Consider the following 21,785-nt stretch of genomic DNA (forward strand, 5'->3'; position numbering starts at 1 on the left):
AATATTGAATATTGAAATACATTCGAAATCACTGAACTAAACATATCAATCAATCAATCAATGTTTATTTATATAGCCCTAAATCACAAGTGTCTCAAAGGGCTGTACAAGCCACAACGACATCCTCGGTACAGAGCCCACATACGGGCAAGGAAAAACTCACCCCAGTGGGACGTCGGTGAATGACTATGAGAAACCTTGGAGAGGACCGCATATGTGGGTAACCCCCCCCCCCCCTCTAGGGGAGACCGAAAGCAACGGATGTCGAGTGGGTCTGACATAACATTGTGAAAGTCCAGTCCACAGTGGATCCAACACATCCGTGGGAGTCCAGTCCACAGCGGGGCCAACAGGAAACCATCCCGAGCGGAGACGGGTCAGCAGCGCAGAGATGTCCCCAACCGATGCACAGGCTAGTGGTCCACCCGGGGTCCCGACTCTGGACAGCCAGCACTTCATCCATGGCCACCGGACCTATGCAACTCCCCCTCGCACGGGACAGGGGAGAAGAGGAGAGAAGAAAAGAAACGGCAGATCAACTGGTCTAAAAAAGGGGGGTCTATTTAAAGGCTAGATTATACAAATGAGTTTTAAGATGGGACTTAAATGCTTCTACTGAGGTATCATCTCTAACTGTTACCGGGAGGGCATTCCAGAGTACTGGAGCCCGAATAGAAAACGCTCTATAGCCCGCAGACTTTTTTTTGGCTCTGGGAATCACTAATAAGCCGGAGTTCTTTGAACGCAGATTTCTTGTCGGGACATATGGTACAATACAATCGGCGAGATAGGCTGGAGCTAAACCGTGTAGTATTTTATACGTAAGTAGTAAAACCTTAAAGTCGCATCTTAAGTGCACAGGAAGCCAGTGCAGGTGAGCCAGTATAGGCGTAATATGATCAAACTTTCTTGTTTTTGTCAAAAGCCTTGCAGCCGCATTTTGTACCAACTGTAATCTTTTAATGCTAGACATAGGGAGACCCGAAAATAATACGTTACAGCTTGACACATTTATACTGCAAACTAACTCACTCTAGCACCGAGGGGGTGCTAATTAAAATACATGTAATGTATAAACCTTATTTAACATTGTTTTTTATGTTGTTTTTTTTATCTCTCAATTCTAACAAAACCTATCTTAAAACTGATGCTCATGTAAAAGAGTAAAGTAAGAAAATCTGCAGGGCATCCAATACTTATTTTCCCCAATGTATATACAGTATTTGTATTTAAATCTCAAGTACCCCCTGGGGTGCCTTTAAGTACCCTGAGTGGTGTAGAGGATCTTCAGTTTGCATTTTTTTTGCAGTAGGACCTTAAAGAGAGCAGTGTTCCTGTCACATGGAGTATTTTAATTTGACCTTGTGTAAACATATTGCTTTAATATTGTTTTCGCCATGTTAGCCACTTGGTGAGCAGAAGTTTTGAGATGGTGACATTGTATACAAAACAGATGTGATGGTGCAGGTGTACATAATGCTGTGGTCAAAAGTTGACATACACTTGTAAAGAACATCATGTCATGGCTGTCTTGAGTTTCCAATCATTTCTGCAACTCTTATTTTTTTGTGATAGAGGGATTGGAGCACATACTTGTTGGTCACAAAAAACATTCATGAAGTTTGGTTCTTTTATGAATCTATTATGGGTCTACTGAAAATGTGAGCAAATGTGCTGGGTCAAAAGTATACATACAGCAATGTTAATATTTGCTTACATGTCCCTTGGCAAGTTTCACTGCAATAAGGGGGTTTTGGTAGCCATCCACATTTTGACCACTCCTCTTGACAAAATTGGTGAAGTTCAGCTAAATGTACTTGTTTCTTCAGCATTGTCCACACTTTTAAAGGCCTACTGAAACCCACTACTACCGACCACGCAGTCTGATAGTTTATATATCAATGATGAAATCTTAACATTGCAACACATGCCAATACGGCCGGGTTTTGATTGATTGATTGATTGAGACTTTTATTAGTAGGTTACACAGTGAAGTACATATTCCGTACAATTGACCACTAAATGGTAACACCCGAATAAGTTTTTCAACTTGTTTAAGTCGGGGTCCACTTAAATTGATTCATGATACAGATATATACTATCATATATACTATCATCATAATACAGTCATCACACAAGATAATCACATTGAATTATTTACATTATTTACAATCAGGGGTGTGGAGGGGGGGGGGGTATGGGGGGAGGGGGGTATGGACATCAAGTAGTGGACATAGAGAGAGAGAGAGAGAGAGAGAGAGAGAGAGAGAGAGAGAGATCAGAAGGCATAAGAAAAAGAAAAAGTATCTGCATTTGATTGTTTACATTTGATTATTAGCAATCCGGGGAGGGTGTTAGTTTACGGTTGTAGCTGCCTGGAGGTGAACTTTTATTGCGGTTTTGAAGGAGGATAGAGATGCCCTTTCTTTTATACCTGTTGGGAGCGCATTCCACATTGATGTGGCATAGAAAGAGAATGAGTTAAGACCTTTGTTAGTTCGGAATCTGGGTTTAACGTGGTTAGTGGAGCTCCCCCTGGGTTAACTTATTAAGTGCAATTTTAAATTTCCCGTTAAACTTACGGTTGAAAACGTCTATGTATGATGACGTATGCGCGTGACGTCAATCGTTGAAACGGAAGTATTCGGACACATTGTATCCAATACAAAAAGCTCTGTTTTCACCGCAAAATTCCACAGTATTCTGGACATCTGTGTTGGTGAATCTTTTGCAATTTGTTTAATGAACAATGAAGACTGCAAAGAAGAAAGTTGTAGGTGGGATCGGTGTATTAGCGGCTGGCTGCAGCAACACAACCAGGAGGACTTTGACTTGGATAGCAGACCCGCTATCCGACGCTAGCCGCCGACCGCACGGATGATCGGGTGAAGTCCTTCGTCGCACCGTCGATCGCTGGAACGCAGGTGAGCACAGGTGTTGATGAGCAGATCAGGTCTGGCTGGCGTAGGTGGATAGCTAATGTTTTTAGCATAGCTCTGTGAGGTCCCGTTGCTAAGTTAGCTTCAATGGCGTCGTTTGCAACAGCATTGTTAAGCTTTGCCAGGCTGGAAATCATTAACCGTGTATTTACAGGTCCATGTTTTAATAGTATTGTTGATTTTCTGTCTATACTGCCAGTCAGGGGTTTATTTCTTTTGTTTCTATCTGCAGTTAAGCCCGATGCTATCACGTTAGCTCCGTAGCTAAAGTGCTTAAAAGAGAGATAAAAGTCACTGTGAATGTCCATTTCTCATTTTCAAGAGGATATAGTATCCGAGGTGGTTTAAAATACAAATCCGTGATCCACAATAGAAAAAGGAGAGAGTGAGGAATCCAATGAGCCAGCTTGTACCTAAGTTACGGTCAGAGCGGAAAAAGATGCGTCCTGCACTGCACTCTAGTCCTTCACTCTCACGTACCTCATCCACGAATCTTTCATCCTGGCTCAAATTAATGGGGTAATCGTCGCTTTCTCGGTCCAAATCGCTCTCGCTGCTGGTGTAAACAATGGGGAAACGTGAGGAGCCTTTCAACCTGCGACGTCACGCTACTTCCGGTACAGGCAAGGCTTTTTTTTATCAGCGACCAAAAGTTGCGAACTTTATCGTCGATGTTCTCTACTGAATCCTTTCAGCAAAAATATGGCAATATCGCGAAATGATCGAGTATGACACATAGAATGGATCTGCTATCCCCGTTTAAATAAAAAAAAAAATCATTTCAGTTGGCCTTTAAGTCAGTACTTTGGGAAGGCCATTCTAAAACCTTCATTCTAGCCTGATTTAGCCATTCCTTTACCACTTTTGACGTGTGTTTGGGGTCATTGTCCTGTTGGAACACCCAACTGCGCCCAAGACCCAACCTCCGGGCTGATGATTTTAGCTTGTCCTGAAGAATTTGGAGGTAATCCTCCTTTTTCATTGTCCCATTTACTCTCTGTACAGCACCAGTTCCATTGGCAGCAAAACAGGCCCAGAGCATAATACTACCACCACTATGCTTGACGGTAGGCCTGGTGTCCCTGGGATTAAAGGCCTCACCTTTTCTCCTCCAAACATATTGCTGGGCATTGTGGCCAAACAGTTCAATTTTTGTTTCTTCATGAATGTTTTTTGTGACAAACAGGTATGTGCTCCAATCACTGTCATGATCCGTATCCTGAAACTTGTTTTTTTTTATGTTCTGTTAATTTTGGACTCCTTAGTTCCTGTTGCTGCACCTCCGAGTTTGTTTTAGTTTCCATGGGGATTAATTGGGTTCACCTGCCTCTGGTTAGTGGTCGGCACGCTCAGCTGCTGTCAACCACTAATCAGAGAGCTATTTATTCACCTTGCTCGCCACGCTCAGTCTGGCTTCATTGTTTGCTTCATGCCACAGTTAAGTGAGTATTCCTTATCATTAGTCTATGCCAGGGGTGGGCAATTAATTTTTACCGGGGGCCGCATGAGCAACCCGAGCACTGCTGGAGGGCCACATCCACAATGTTTCAATTAAATTTTGCTCAATATTATTTTTGATATATACCGTAAGATAAATAATAATAATAATAATAATTAATAATAATAGTAATACTTCAACATAGTGTGTGTAACAGCATTCCATGACTAATATAAATAAATTAACATTAATAATAAATGACAGTAAAATAAGCACACATATGACTGAGGAGTCATAGTGTAACTTTGTGTGGTGTTTGAGTTGTCCGACTTTTTGTGTGGCCATAAACGCACCAGTGGCTTAGTGGTATGCGTGTTGGTGACAGATGACAAGTTGCTTTTGGCCTGGTTTGTACGGCAGAAAATTACTAATTTTTCCAGATAGAAGTGTTTTACTCATGTTTTTGGTGTGGTTATGTCTGAATATAAACAGTTTTGCTCAATAAAGTGATGGATATAATTCCTGTCCTCGAAGCATCTCGATAGACGTTACAATAATTGAACGGTGTTCAATTGAACGGTGTTGACGAACACCGTTAGGGCCGCTTGTTGTCACTGTCACTCAAAGTTGCATTGCAAAATTACATAGAATAAATATGTTTATTTTGTTTAGAATTCAGATGGGATTTGATTTGGTGCGCGGCATATATTTGCTGCGCGCAGCGGACGCTTGAGCAGTGCGCAATTGCTTAGAGGGAACGTTGCTTGGCAGTCCATGTCTTGTTGGAAACACGCCATTCCTCATAAACTTTTCTCTTTTTAGCGTCTCTGGTGTAAAGCGTGCATCACTTGTCGCTGCATGTGCACCTTCACTCGCAGGTTACACGCGGACACACGCCCATAAATAATACTTTTCAAAATAAAAGCAGCACAGTTGTATTGCGCGCACGACATAGATGTTTTTTCAACTTTATTTTGTAATTTGCGATTGCACCTGTTCACATTCACTCACAATCACGCACACGCATACGTCCACACGGAAGTAATACAAATAACGATTTTCAAAACAAAAGCAGCACCGTTGTATTGCACACTCGACATAGATACTTTTTAAAATTTATTTTGTAATTTATAATTGGCCTCACGCGGGCCGGACAGGGACGCACAAAGGGCCGGATGTGGCCCGCGGGCCGCAGAATGCCCAGGTCTGGTCTATGCCAAGTGTTAGTTTTTGCGTCCAGTGCAATCGGCACGTTGTCCCTTGGGCTTGTTTTCCGTTGTTGTACTTCTTTGATTTTTGAGGAATATATCATGTTCCTACCTGCAAGCCTTGTCCGGAGTTGTCCGTCTGCATCTCGGGGGAACAAATCGACGACCCCCCCACTGTGACAATCACTCTATCACAAAAAAATAGGAGTTGTAGAAATGATTGGAAACTCAAAGACAGCCATGACATTATGTTCTTTACGAGTGTATGTTAACTTTTTACCACGACTGTAATGTTGTGGCCAGTCCGAGAATAGTTGGTTGGCACCACTGCACCTGTGGCAGATATCCAAGCACTGCACACTTTTCTTCCATCCTCCAATCGGACCCACCCTGCTGTTTATGAGCGGAGTGAGGAAGAAGAAAGTGGTTGCGCGAGGGGGGTTGGGAGAGAGGAAGAGACAAGGTAAGCGACGGCTGTAGGATTAATAGGGAAACGCACAGCAGATGATTTGTAACATGACCACCTCCTATTAATCTCCCCTCATGCACTTCTTCAGTGGGGGGGAGGGGCGGGGCGACGAGAGCGCTGAGGAAAAATGGCAGCGTCAAGAAAAAAAATCAAAAATTGAGACTTGGGAGATTTCACAGACATAACAAAATACAAACCCCTGAACCAGTGTAGTTGTCACGTTGTGTAAATGGTAAATAAAAACAGAATACAATGACTTGCAAATCCTTTTCCACTTATATTCAATTGAATAGACTGCAGAGACAAGATACTTAACCCTCCTATTGACCTCGATTTTTGCCTACACCATCGTTCCTCAGGGGTCACATAGACCCCAGAGATGTAAAGCTCTATAAGTTGTTGTGTGTGGGAGTAAGACACATGATCCAATTGACTTTTTTGTGCTCCCAAGTCTTCTGAACACAGAGAAGTCAACTCTGAGTCGATCTGACCATCATACACTGAATTATTGTTGTTTGAATACCGTTTGGTGTCAAATTTGACCGTTTTTTATTGATTTTTTGGCACACTACGCCCCCCCCCCCCCAGATAACCTCCCAGTGGTAAACCACTTATTTGTGCTCCTAGGTCCCCTGAACACAAAGAAACAAATTGTGAGTCAATCCAACCATCTTAGACCGAGTTATCGCAGTTTGAATACTGTTAGGCGGCCATCATTGAATGTGACCGAATTGTATTAATTGTATGGTGTTGTTGTTGTTGTTGTTTTTTGCCATTTAGATTGCACTTAGTCAGGCTTCTACCCTAAGACCAGCTATAGCTCTTAGGGTCATGGAAGCACGCAAACCCCCTGACCACGATAAGGTGGCAATCCTCCAGGGGGAAGTTTTTTATAACTTTTTTTTTTTTTCTTTTTTTTTTTCTTTTTTTTTTTTTTCAACAACAACAAATATCTGACCGTTGGCCATTTGGAGTGTCCATTTGAAAATAACAATATTCGTCTCACTCTCCAAGAAAGGGTCAAGCACAAACCCTCTGACCAGGATAAGGTGGCAATCCTCAATGGGGGAAGTTTTTTTATTACTCTTTATATTTTGTATTTTTTTTTTTTTTTTTTTGTTTTTTTTCAACAACAACAAATATCTGACCATTGGCCGGCCATTTGGAGTGTCCATATTTGAAGAAAAAAATAACAAGACAGTAGGCTATTTACCAAAAATATTGTCTTATTTCAAAAAAACTAAAATACTGTAAAAGTCTGCCACTCCTATTTTTTCACAGACTGCAAAAAGTAGCCTAGAGTCTACCTCTCTCAAGAAATGTAAAACAAATGAAAAATGGCAATATTCATCCCCCACTCTCCAAGAAAGGGTAAAGCACTACTGGGCACATGATCCACAACGGATGTGCTCCTTGCAGATGTATTTGCCACATCCCCCACATGTATTAGTTGTCTTGTTATCGTTCCTAGTGGAACAGATCTGGCACCTGCCTCGTTTTTGCCCTCTGGCCACTGGAGGATTGGAGGTGTGTGCCTCCCTCTGAACATCCTCCACTATCACCACAGCAGCCGCTGAGGCTCTTGGTAGGACAACTCTTCGTGCAATTTGGGGTTGCACCAGCGCGTACCCCAGCTGTTCCAGGAACAGCCTCCTCCGGTACAGCTTTTCGCTGTTCCAGCCTTCACTGATCTCCCTCCAAAGCACAAAAGCGTTGTAGGCACTCACATCGATGATGTTGAAGAATACAACAAGGGGCCATCGTGCAGTCATGCGTCGGCAGCTGTACGTGCCTGTGACTTTATCCAGGTTGTCAACACCACCCTTTGTGGCATTGTAGTCCAACACCATTTGTGGCTTCTTGTCCTCCCTGGTGCTGAGCTGGGCATCCTTGTGCATCGTACTCATGAGCACAACGTTCTTCCCTTTCTTGGGGCAATACGAAACAGCTGTGGCGTTCTCAGTGAAGGCAAACACTGAGGATGTAGCCTGTCTGTTCTTGATTGCAACAAGCTCAGAGGGAAGCTCTGGCTTGTTCTTGCGGACTGTCCCCAGCATGGTGACTTTCCGCTTTGCGAGTTCTTCACCAAGGGCATAGGAGGTGAAGAAGTTGTCGCACGTTATATTGTGCCCCTCCAGTCCCTCAGCCATGTCCAGGACAACCCTCATGCCCTGATTTTTTTCAGGTGCTTCCCCAGGGGCTTTGCCGGTGTAGACCTGCATATTCCAGGCATAGCTCGACTGGGCATCACATGCTGCCCATATTTTAATGCCGTATTTGGCTGGTTTACTCGGGATGTACTGTCTAAATGGACAGCGGCCACGAAACGCCACCAGACATTCATCCACAGTCACATGGGGGCCTGGGTTGTAAAGCAATGGCAGTTGCTGAACCCACTTGTCCCATACATCCCGGATAGCTGCCAGCTTGTCATGTTCTCTCCGGCCCTGTCTTTTCTCTCTGTCATCGAACCGTAGGACACGAGACATAATATGGAATTTCTTCAGAGACATGGTGGCTGGGAAGATGGCCCTTCCAGTCTCTTTATTTCACAGGCTTTCTGCTGCCTCGCCTTTGGACTTGTACACGCCCCCCAAAATGAGCAACCCGATGTATGCCTGCAAGTCAATTGCATCGATCGGCTTCCAACTGTCCCCAAACACACGACTCCCCTCTAAATTGGTCATCAAGAGTACATGGTTCTCAATTGATGGTGTCATGAGGAGCTCAAATGCAGATTTTATGTCTTGGACACGGCTAATCGCATATCGGGTTGGGCCTGGAACCATTTTGATGACATTACCAGCGCTAAGTCTACCCTGCCGTTGACGTGGGGCAGGGGACCACGACAACTTTCCATTTTTGGACAGGAAAATGTCTGCTGGTGTTCCAGTGTTGACAGGAACTTCAGCATCAAGGGTCTCATCCTCATCAGAGGACGATGCCCCATAATCAGGGTCTTCCACAACATTGTCTTCGATTTCAGACACATTTTCCTCTATGTCTACCTCTTCACTAAAAACCTGATCCAAAACCTCCTGGACAGAGAACGTCTTGTGGTTTGGCATCATCAAACTCAAAACAAGAGAGAGAGAGAGAGAGAGTATATCACAAACAGCAGCAGAGAAATGGTTTAGAAGGCAAACTCGAAACAAGAGAGAGAGAGAGAGTATATCACAAACAGCAGCAGAGAAATGGTTTAGAAGGCAAACTCGAAACAAGAGAGAGAGAGAGAGAGTATATCACAAACAGCAGCAGAGACAGCAGCAGAGAAATGGTTTAGAAGGCTGCTATGCGAGTGCTTTTATATGTTTGCTCCTCCCCCCTCCCCTCCTCCTGTTCTCACACGGCGCGGGAACGGAATGTTTGAACTGTTCCGACATCCCGCCATTCCGACAGAGTATAAATTATAAATTTATTTTCAAGACCATTTATCTCAGTGGTTTCTGCATCAATTACTAATAAAGATCTACTCACTGCTTTTTTCTGTGTTCAGGGGACTTAGGAGCACAAATAAATGGTTTCCTACTGGGATGTTCGAGGTAGAAAAACGCTAAAATGGCCACCAAACGCTACTCAAACCACACTAGTTCAGCATGTAATAGTCAGATAAACTCACAGTGATTGTTCCATTTCATTTCTTGTGTGACACTTATATGGAAAACTGAGTTTATATGTATTTGTACGTTCAGAAATTACGAAAATCACTTTTGGTCACATTCAAGACCAAGCCTAACAGTATTCAAACTGCAATAACTCGGTCTATGATGGTTGGATTGACTCACTATTTGTTTCTTTGTGTTCAGGGGACTTAGGAGCACACATAAGTAATTTCCCACTGGGGGGTATTTGGTGGGGGGGGGGGTGCAATGTGCCGAAATATCTATGGAAAACTGTCAAAATGGCTGCCAAACGATATTAAACCAACAATAATTCAGTGTATGATGGTCAGATCAACTCACAATTGAATTCTCTGTGTTCAGATCACTTGGGAGCACAAAAAAGTCAATTGGATCATGTGTCTCACTCTAACACACAAAGACTTATAGTGCTTTCCAATCCTGGGGTCTATATGACCCCTGAGGAACGATGGCGTGGTCAAAATGTGTACAGAGAAATGAGAAACAATCATGCAGTTGATTTTATATTTTTCTGTGTCTCCCTGATGGATTAGGAAAAGTCATGAAATATTAGGAAGAAAAACTAATGACAACCATCTTTTTAGAGACTCTCAAAATGCCTTGGGGTCACATTGACCCCAAGGACAATAGGAGGGTTCCAACTTATTTTTTGCAGATATTAGCTCATTTGGAATTTGGTGCCTGGGACATGTTTCAAAAAAGCTGGCACGAGTGGCAAAAAAGACATGAGAAAGTTGAGGAATGCTCATCAAACACTTATTTGGAACAGCCCACAGGTGAACAGGCTAATTGGGAAAACAGGTGGGTGCCATGATTGGGTATAAAAGCAGCTTCCATGAAATGCTCAGTCATTCACAAACCAGGACGGGGCGAGGGTCACCACTTTGTCAACAAATGCCTGAGCAAATTGTTTAAGAACAACATTTCTCAACCAGCTATTGCAAGGAATTTAGGGATTTCACCATCTACGGTCCGTAATATCATCAAAGGGTTCAGAGAATCTGGAAAAATCACTGCACGTAAGCAGCTAAGCCCGTGACCTTCCATCCCTCAGGCGGTACTGCATCAAAAAGCGACATCGGTGTGTAAAGGATATCACCACATGGGCTCAGGAACACTTCAGAAAACCACTGTCAGTAACTACAGTTCGTCCCTACATCTGTATGTGCAAGTTAAAAGTCTACTACGCAAAGCCAAAGCCATTTATCAACAACACCCAGAAACGCCACCGGCTTCGCTGGGCCTGAGCTCATCTAAGATGGACTGATACAAAGTGGAAAAGTGTTCTGTGGTCTGACGAGTCCACATTTCAAATTGCTTTTGAAAACTGTGGACGTCGTGTCCTCAGGAACAAAGACGAAAAGAACCATCCGGATTGTTCTACGTGCAAAGTTGAAAAGCCAGCATGTGTGATGGTATGGGGGTGTATTAGTGCCCAAGACATGGGTAACTTACACATATGTGAAGGCGACATTAATGCCGAAAGGTACATACAGGTTTTGGAACAACATATGTTGCCAACCAAGCAACATCATCATGGACGCCCCTGCTTATTTCAGCAAAACAATGTCAAGCCACGTGTTACAACAGCGTGGCTTCATAGTAAAAGAGTGCGGGTACTAGACTGGCCTTCCTGTAGTCCAGACCTGTCTACCATTGAAAATGTGTGGTGCATTATGAAGCCTAAAATACCACAACGGAGACCCCCGGACTGTTGAACAACTTAAGCTGTACATCAAGCAAGAATGGGAAAGAATTCCACCTGAAAAGCTTCAAAAATGTGTCTCCTCAGTTCCCAAACGTTTACTGAGTGTTGTTAAAAGGAAAGGCCATGTAACACAGTGGTAACAATGCCCCTGTGCCAACTTTTTTGCAACATGTTGCTGCCATTAAATTCTAAGTTAATGATTATTTGCAAAAAAAACAACAAGTTTTCTAGTTAGAACATAAAATATATTGTCTTTGCAGTCTATTCAATTGAATATAAATTGAAAAGGATTTGCAAATCCTTGCATTCTGTTTTTATTTACAAATTACACGACGTGCCAACTTCACTGGTTGTGGGTTTTGTAAAAGCCCAAAAACCTCCAAGATAATTACTTAATTAGATAAATGCAGGGCTACGATTCCAGCTTGACACGCTGTTCATCGGAAGGAGCCCCATGGAATGACGGAGGTGCATTTCATGAAGATTGCTCATTCACAGTTCAGTCTCGGCATATTTGAACTGAGAGAAAGGATCAGCTTGGTGATGAGTCTGACACCTCTTTTTTGCACCTTGTCTTCATTAGGAGCAAATACATATCACTGTGTTGCATTTCCATGACTAATCTTTTTTTTTGTTAGTTCATTTTGAAATGGTGCTCTGACTGGTTAATATATGGGAAATTGCAAGATGGCGGTGACTAAAAATAATACAGATATTTCTATTCATTGGTTCACTGGTTCCTGCGGCTTCAGTGACCATTGTAACTACCGCATTTTTCGGACTATAAGGCGCACTTAAAATCCTTTCATTTTCTCAAAACTTGACAGTGAGCCTTATAACCCGGTGCGCCTAATGTACGGAATCATTTTGGTTGTGCTTACCGACCTCAAAGTTATTTTATTTGGTACATGATGCAATGATAAGTGTGACCAGTAGATGGCAGTCAAACATAAGAGATATGTGTAGACTGCAATATGACTCAAGTAAACAACACCAAAATGTTAAATGTTCCGTTGAAAATATAGAACATTACACACGGCGCTCAAAAATCTATCAAAATGTTTTAGTACGACTTTGGTAAGCTATGAAGCCACACCGCTTGATGGATTGTACTGTGCTTCAACATAGGAGTGTTATTATGGTGTGTATATAAGGTAAGACATTATCTGGCGTTTTGTTTCACATTATGCAAAAGCAACATTTCTTACCTTCTGGTACCAGCTGATCTGTATTTGGGATCTGCATAAGTCTTTTGTAGTCCATGCCGACCCCAGAGTCGATAAGTTTCTTGTCCCGGAAAACCGGGAAATCTGGGAATTTTTGGAATTTGTCAAAAGAAAGCCCGCGATTCCTGAATAGGCTGAACAGTTTAAAGTCGGAACAGTTTGAATCGGGTAAAAAATGTGGAAGGTAGAGCGTGGCAAAATCTGGACAGGAAGAATAAGAAGTTGAAGTTGAATAATAAATTGATGAATTTTGGTGTAGAAAACCATATGTGTTAATGCTCCAAAGCATTCACACAACTATGATCAGGATTTCTGGTTATGTTAGGCCAGCACACGGCAAAAACTGAAATCTAAGTAAGATTAAATATCTCAAATAAGGGTGATTTTTGCTTATTTTCTGTCTGATAAGATAATTCTTCTCACTAAGCAGATTTTATGTTAGAGTGTTTTACTTGTTTTAAGAGTTTTGGTCCTAAATGATCTCAGTAAGATATTACAGCTTGTTGCTGAGATTTGATGACCTATATTGAGTAAAACATGCTTGAAACTAGAATATCAACTGTTGCAAAGCTGTGTCATCAACACTCACAATTATTTGTTATTTCAAGCATGAAAAAAGAAAAATCATGATTTTGACACAATTGTGTCTCATAATTAAAACAGATGACAGCCAAATGGACTTTGCTGTTTTATTTTCAATGAAAATACGTACCGTATTTTTCGGAGTATATGTCGCTCCGCAGTATAAGTCGCACCGGCCGAAAATGCATAATAAAGAAGGAAAAAAACATATATAAGTCGCACTGGAGTATACGTCACATTTTTGGGGGAAATGTATTTGATAAAAGCCAACACCAAGAATAGACATTTGAAAGGCAATTTAAAATAAATAAAGAATAGTGAACAACAGGCTGAATAAGTGTACGTTATATGAGGCATAAATAACCAACTGAGAACGTGCCTGGTATGTTAACGTAACATATTATGGTAAGAGTCATTCAAATAACTATAACATATAGAACATGCTATACGTTTACCAAACAATCTGTCACTCCTAATCGCTAAATCCCATGAAATCTTATACGTCTAGTCTCTTACGTGAATGAGCTAAATAATATTATTTGATATTTTACGGTAATGTGTTAATAATTTCACACATAAGTCGCTCCTGAGTATAAGTCGCACCCCCGGCCAAACTATGAAAAAAACTGCGACTAATAGTTAAAAAAATACGGAACTCATATAATAGTACAGTTGGCACAGTAAAGTAAACTGACAGTTAATATTTAAACATTTAACATTTGACAATTCAAACTATTTTGAAGAGAAATAGTTCATGCACATTCAGATACATTCCTCAAAATTACAATTAAAACAATTTTGGCCGGGGGGCCGGGCTGTATATATGCGCACTAATTGACTGAAAGAGCACACACTTGGCGCGATGATGTCATGTTATCGATGGAAAAATGCATTTTTAGACCATATGATTTGCCTGAGTGGCTAGGAGACCCCGAGAGTAACAAGCGGTTGCCTTGTTGCCTTTCCATTAAGAACAATAAACTAGTTTTCAGTATAAGTTTGCTGGTTTCAAGAAATGTAATGCCGAGCGCATATCATTATGTCAGGATAATGGCACTAGCATTTACTTCATTTAAGAACATTTTCAACATATTGAGCAAAAAGGTCTCCTTTTTTTTTTAATCTACCGAGAAAAGTGCACTTGTTATTAGTGAGAATATACTTTTTTTTAAGGTATTTTTGGGTTAATTGAGGTTAGCTAGTTTTACTGGTTTTGGAAAGTCTTATCAAGCCAAATTTTCTTGTTCTATTGGCAGATAATTTTGCTTAGTTCAAATAAAATACTCCTCATTGTTGTATTTTTTTTTCTTCTTGTTTTTGAACACTGACTTTTTGCAGTGCAGAGAAGGCCTTGACGGCCCACACTGCAAAAAGTCAGTGTTCAAAAACAAGAAAAAAAAATACAACATTTAGGAGTATTTTATTTGAACTAAGCAAAATGATCTGCCAATAAAACAAGAACATTTGGCTTGTCAAGACTTTCCAAAACAAGTAAAATTAGCTAACCTCAATGAACCCAAAAATACCTTAAAATAAGTATATTCTCACTAATAACAAGTGCACTTTTCTTGGTAGAAAAAAAAGAGACCTTTTTGCTCAATATGTTGAAAAATATTTTTAAATGAAGTAAATGCTAGTGCCATTATCCTGACATAATGATATGCGCTCGGCATTACATTTCTTGAAACCAGCAAACTTATACTAAAAAGTAGTTTATTGTTCTTAATGGAAAGGCAACAAGGCAACCGCTTGTTACTCTCGGGGTCTCCTAGCCGCTCAGGCAAATCATATTGTCTAAAGATGCATTTTTCCATCGATAACATTACATCATCGCGCCGAGTGCGTGCTCTTTCAGTCAATTAGTGCGCATATATACAGCCCGGCCCCCGGCCAAATTTTTTTTTATTGTAATTTTGAAGAATGTATCTGAATGTGCATGAACTATTTCTGTTCAAAATTGTTAGAAATGTCACATGTTTAAATATTAACTGTCAGTTTACTGTACTGTGCCAACTGTACTACTATATGAGTATGTATTTTCTATTGTTTCATTGAAAATAAAACAGCAAAGTCCATTTGGCTGTCATCCGTTTTAATTATGAGACACAATTGTGTCAAAGTCAAGATTTTTTTTTTTCATGCTTGAAATAAAGAAATGATTACTTTAAAAAGGTAGTTTTATACTTGTGAGTGTTGATGACACAGCTTTGCAACAGTTGATAGTCTAGTTTCAAGCACGTTTTACTCAATATAGGTCATCAAATCTCAGCAACAAGCTGTAATATCTTACTGAGATCATTTAGGACCAAAACCCTTAAAACAAGTAAAACACTCTAACATAAAATCTGCTTAGTGAGAAGAATTATCTTATCCGACAGAAAATAAGCAAATATCACCCTTATTGGATATATTTAATCTTACTTAGATTTCAGTTTTTGCAGTGCACCATTGATTGATTGAGACTTTTATTAGTAGGTTGCACAGTGAAGTACATATTCCGTACAATTGACCACTAAATGGTAACACCCGAATAAGTTTTTCAACTTGTTTAAGTCGGGGTCCACTTAAATTGATTCATGATACAGATATATACTATCATATATACTATCATCATAATACAGTCATCACACAAGATAATCACATTGAATTATTTACATTATTTACAATCAGGGGTGTGGAGGGGTGGGGGGGGGGGGTATGGACATCAAGTAGTGGACATAGAGAGAGAGAGAGAGATCAGAAGGCATAAGAAAAAGAAAAAGTATCTGCATTTGATTGTTTACATTTGATTATTAGCAATCCGGGGAGGGTGTTAGTTTAGGGTTGTAGCTGCCTGGAGGTGAACTTTTATTGCGGTTTTGAAGGAGGATAGAGATGCCCTTTCTTTTATACCTGTTGGGAGCGCATTCCACATTGATGTGGCATAGAAAGAGAATGAGTTAAGACCTTTGTTAGTTCGGAATCTGGGTTTAACGTGGTTAGTGGAGCACCCCCTGGTGTTGTGGTTATGGCGGTCATTTACGTTAAGGAAGTAGTTTGACATGTACTTCGGTATCAGGGAGGTGTAGCGGATTTTATAGACTAGGCTCAGTGCAAGTTGTTTAACTCTGTCCTCCACCTTGAGCCAGCCCACTTTAGAGAAGTGGGTAGGAGTGAGGTGGGATCTGGGGTGGAGGTCTAGAAGTAACCTGACTAGCTTGTTCTGAGATGTTTGGAGTTTAGATTTGAGGGTTTTGGAGGTGCTAGGGTACCAGGAGGTGCATGCATAATCGAAAAAGGGTTGAACGAGAGTTCCCGCCAGAATCCTCAAGGTGCTTTTGTTGACCAGAGAGGAAATTCTGTAGAGAAATCTCGTTCGTTGGTTAACCTTTTTGATTACCTTGGTTGCCATTTTGTCACAGGAAAGGTTAGCCTCTAGAATGGAACCTAGGTAGGTGACCTCATCTTTCCTGGTGATGACACTGTCACCTACTTTTATGTTGAAAACCACTGCATCTCTGAGCTGATTTCTGTACATGTATAATTTGTTCCTATTGGCTGCATAGATAAACAGACAGGTCGAGCTCCAAGGAGCGAAATAAAAAAGAACAGTTGCCTCTAGCCGGAGTCAAACCTCATCCTGCGATGGCTTGACTGCACATAAACGCAACATTGATAATGGCCGGCCGGGGAATTGCAGTACCCTGCCTACGTCAAAGCCTTAATGGCACTCCGGAACGGGAAATTCCCGGCAGACTGCGAGTTAGCAGGCCAGATACACATTGCTGATTAAGACACGGCTCCAGAGGCTATAAAATAGAAAATACCTCCGCATGTATCGATCGCATGTAGTCACATGCATGGCGACGTGTCCACGCGCATGCATACATGCATGAATAGGAAGAAGTCCTATCCAATCTACAAGCACACACACACACACACACACACACACGGAGGGTTCTTTGGTTGTAGATCGATACGGGACAAGGCTGTAAGTAAGAGTGGATAGCGAGAGGCCGGAAGGCAAGCTGGATTATCAGCGTGTAGCCTTTTATCACGTGAACCGCGTCTGAAGGTTGCACATGCCTACAAGCATGTGCGTGTAGCGGGGGGCTCAAAGGCAAGATGTCGAGGTTCTAATGGTCGGCCGTGAGGTCTCGCGCTGACTGCTCCAGTCTTCCTTCTTCCTTTCATCCCTGATTCTGTAATTAGTTGATTGACCTCTGCTGTCGGGGCCTAATTAGACATGGTAATTAAGGATTAGATGGGTCGGGGGCTGCATGTGTGTGCGTGTGTATTGGGGTTAGGGGTTGTGGGTGGCGGTGACTTGATGCAAAATGGGCTGATAAGGGACCTGAAGGTCAATACGTGCTCTTAATTAGAGGGGACGAGGCGAGGAGTGGTTCGAGCAGGACGAAAGTAGAGCGTGTTAATTAAAAAAAGACAAACACACCGCAAGAGGCTGACGAGTGCGATAAAGCAACGAGCTTGTTGTGTACTTTGGAACGACTTCCACTGGCGATGATACTGAATCCATTGTGTTTGTCGCCGGCTCATTTTGGAACGAGCAAATAGGAATTGAAGCGTCGAAAGAAAGTTGGTCAAACATCCGGGCGGGGGGGTAAGATAGGGCATTTGAACACATTTTAAACCTTGAAAATAGCACAGAAGATTCCGCATAAAGATCTTGTCTGTCTTGCCTCTGGTGAGGGCGGTGGCATTTTTTTTTCCGCTCCCTTCTTCTCCCAGCTTGCTCTTTTTGTTTTTGTCTTGTCTGAACTTTTTTGAAGCCTCTTTCTTTGCGCTGTCCTCAAATCTAAACATCAGACATGGAAATGATCAGCCGGACTCTCGACGCAATTGACAAAATATTTTCGACGAGGAAAAGAGGTTCGGGGGAACCATTGCTGCGGGGTACGTGAGAGATTCCTGGGATGAATGGAGAATCATGTGCCTCTCAGTCCTTTCCATTGAGGACGTGGAAGACATCTACCTATTTAGAACCTGCTGATTGGGCTGGGCATTGCTCTGGTGTATCGTCAAATTCGTAAGACGATGGCAGCCACTCAGGGAGCCCAAAGGCTGTTCGTCGCAATGGATGGTTTGGGCAGGGCTGTGGGAACACAGACTGCGGCGATTTCTGAACTGAATCGCAAGATGGATCACATCATGGAGAAGCGTGCTGAAAAGGAAAATTGAATTGAATTTGAGAGCACCCAGCATGGACGAATAGAACAGACAAGTCAGTGTTTTGTCTGCTCGCGGAAAACAAACATCCTAATCTACAATTTGACTCCCTCGAATGGCATTGACGCTGTGAAAACAGGACCAGGCTGTTCTGAAAAACACCCCCGAGGACACCTCAATGATGGACGCTTTTGACCTCCCTCCCTCCTCAACGACACCTGGAGTCGAACTTTTGCAGATCGGCCTCAGTCTATAAAAAACATTACGTCATCACACCCAAGACAATTGGGCACACACGCACAAACACCCCCCTTCCCCAACCCATGCCTTCACCACCGCTTGTTTCCCCTCGGGGTGATGGTCGGATGGCAGCGCTTCATAGCAGCGGTCGCCTTCCAGGGTCCCAACTCCCCGCCCCTCAGTTGCAAGTTTGTCGTTATAAAATGTAACGTGTTTATGTGTGCATTGCATGGAGGTTTTTTCCCACTGCAGACTAAGCCCCCTCAGGAGCTCAGTCTAGATTGTATTTTTTTACTCATCTTTTTCCCCAGCGTTTTACGTTTTTTCCCATCTTTTACTGAGCAGTGACGTGCGGTGATGTTCAAGGCAGGTGAGGTACTTTGGATTTAATTGAATTTCTTATGCTCTCGTCAACGTTAACACAGGCTGCTCATTAAGTGGATTACAAGAAAAAGGGGAGTATAAGTGACTTTCATTCAAATTCATCAAAGTCACATGTACCGTATTTACCGGACTATAAGGCACACTTAAAATATTTTTTTTTCCCTCTCAAAACTGGGCCAAATAATTCTGGTTTTGCTTACCGACCTTGAAGCTATTTTATTTGGTACATGGTGAAATTATAAGTGTGACCAGTAGATGGCAGTCAAACATAAGAGATACGTGTAGACTGCAATATGACTCATGTAAACAACACAAAAATGTTACATGTTCCGTTGAAAAATATAGAACAATACACACTGTGCTCAAAAATCGATCAAAAAGTTTTAGTACCACTTTGGTAAGCTTGATGGATTGTACTGTGCTTCAACATAGGAGTATTATTATGGTGTGTGTATAAGGTAAGACATTATCTGGCGTTTTGTTTTGCACTATGATGGCAATATGTAGTAGTAGTAAGTAAACAACACCAACGTTTAAATGTTCCGTTGAAAATATAGAACATTACACACGGCGCTCAAAAATCTATCAAAATGTTTTAGTACGACTTTGGGAAGCTATGAAGCCGCACCGCTTGATGGATTGTACTGCACTTCAACATACAAGTATTATTATGGTGTGTGTATAAGGTAAGACATATTTTGGAAGAATGGTTGAAAATTCCTATAAACCATACTTGCCAACCCTCCCGTTTTTAGCGGGAGAATCCCGGTATTCAGCGCCTCTCCCGACAACCTCCCGGCAGAGATTTTCTCCCGACAAACTCCCGGTATTCAGCCGGAGCTGGAGGCCACGCCCCCTCCAGCTCAATGCGGACCTGAGACTGAGTGGGGACAGCCTGTTCTTACGTCCGCTTTCCCACAATATAAACAGCTTGCCTGCCCAATGACGTCATAACATCTTGGGCTTTTAGAGAGTAGAGTGCACAACTGCGCACACAACAAGGAGACGAAGCAGAAGAACGAGGAAATTACAGACATGGCAACGCCGTCGACGAGCAAGATGAATAAATACGCTTGCAAGTTCCAAAACAAATGGAAACAAGAATTTCAGTTCATCCAGGACAGTTTGAAGGGGTATGTATGTTGCCTGTAAATTTTGTAGAACAGACTTCTCCATTGAACACAGTGGCCGAAATGATATACTCATCATGAACGGAGAAGTTAAACAGGACAATACTGCCATCTAATGGATAGCCACCGGAACACTGAAATTCAAGTATTTTTTTTTTATATATAAATAATATATATATATATATATATATATATATATATATATATATATATATATATATATATATATATATATATATATATATATATATATATATATATATATATATATATATAGCTATAATTCACTGAAAGTCAAGTATTTCATATATATATATATATATATATATATATATATATATATATATATATATATATATATATATATATATATATATATATATATATATATATATATATATATATATATGAAATACTCGAGTTTGTAAATTCTAGCAGTAAATAACCACGCCCCCAACCACGCCCCCTACACCCCACCTCCCGATATTGGAGGTCTCAAGGTTGGCAAGTATGCTATAAACACACTCTGCAACCTTGTGGACAGCCTTCCCAGAAGAGTTGAAGCTGTAGTAGCTGCAAAAGGTGGACCAACATCATATTAAACCCTATGGGTTAGGACTGGGATGCCACTTCAAGTTCATATGTGAGTCAAGGCAGGTGGCCAAATACTTTTGGCAATATAGCCTACATCTCCCTAAGCAAGTCTTAGCTTTTCTCCCTGTCACTCCCGCACACCCGTGACCTGGATAGATGCAGATGCAAATTAGCAAACAGCAGTGGTGTTTGAATGTAATGGTGATCAACAAATCAAAGTCATCAAACGGTCTACCACAGAATTATTCAACTGCCGGCCATCGAGCCACACCTGGCCCGCCGATCATCACTCAAATAGGCTTTCTGACACTCCAAAAACATGCACCTGGGGATAGGTTGATTGGCAACACTAAATTGACCCTAGTGTGTGAATGTAGTCTGTCTATCTGTGTTGGCCCTGTGATGAGGTGGCGACTTGTCCAGGGTGTACCCCGCCTTCCGCCCGAATGCAGCTGAGATAGGCTCCAGCACCCCCCGCGACCCCGAAAGGGACAAGCGGTAGAAAACGGATGGATGGATGGATATTATCTGGCGTTTTGCTTCCCAATAGTATGCAAATGCAACTTTTCTTACCTTCTGGTAGTTGCTGATCTGTATTTGGGATCTGTAGAAGTCCTGAAAAATTGTGCGCGTCCCTCTTTGTAGTTTGTGTTGACGCTGTAGTCGATAAGCTTCTTCTTTTTCTCTATCTTCTTGTTATGTGACATTCGTCCTCTGCTGTTGCCACTTCTAATATAAAGTAGTGTAAAGTTCTTACTTCTATCTGCCATGGAAGCGCTAAAACATACCGGTGTAGTGAGTTTATTTTAATCACCCAAGGAACTTTAGTTATTAGAGTGTACGTTTTTTCACGGGACACATTTCCGGCGAATGAGGAGATGCTGCTCCGTTATTGATTGAAGTAAAGTCCGAATGTCATTAAAACAGTTAGCTCCAACTTTTGACACTTCTTCCACTCCCGTCCTTGCACGCTACACCGCTACAACAAAGATGACGGGGAGTCGAAGGTGAGCCACGTAAATAAGACCGCCCACAAAACGGTGCATCCAGAAGAGACTGT

At 41.8% G+C, this 21,785-nt stretch overlaps 1 protein-coding gene across 1 annotated transcript; it reads right to left on the reverse strand.

Moving 5' to 3' along the window:
• Window positions 1-6,714: 6,714 nt before the first annotated feature.
• Window positions 6,715-10,326, reverse strand: LOC133641670 (piggyBac transposable element-derived protein 4-like). The gene has a single exon (XM_062035573.1). It carries the CDS (start codon window positions 8,565-8,567, stop codon window positions 7,434-7,436), a length of 1,134 nt encoding a protein of 377 aa, XP_061891557.1. The 5' UTR covers window positions 8,568-10,326; the 3' UTR covers window positions 6,715-7,433.
• Between the last annotated feature and the right edge of the window lie 11,459 nt (window positions 10,327-21,785).

This window comes from Entelurus aequoreus, linkage group LG24, assembly GCF_033978785.1.
Source record: "Entelurus aequoreus isolate RoL-2023_Sb linkage group LG24, RoL_Eaeq_v1.1, whole genome shotgun sequence".
Classification (NCBI taxonomy): Eukaryota; Metazoa; Chordata; class Actinopteri; order Syngnathiformes; family Syngnathidae; genus Entelurus; species Entelurus aequoreus.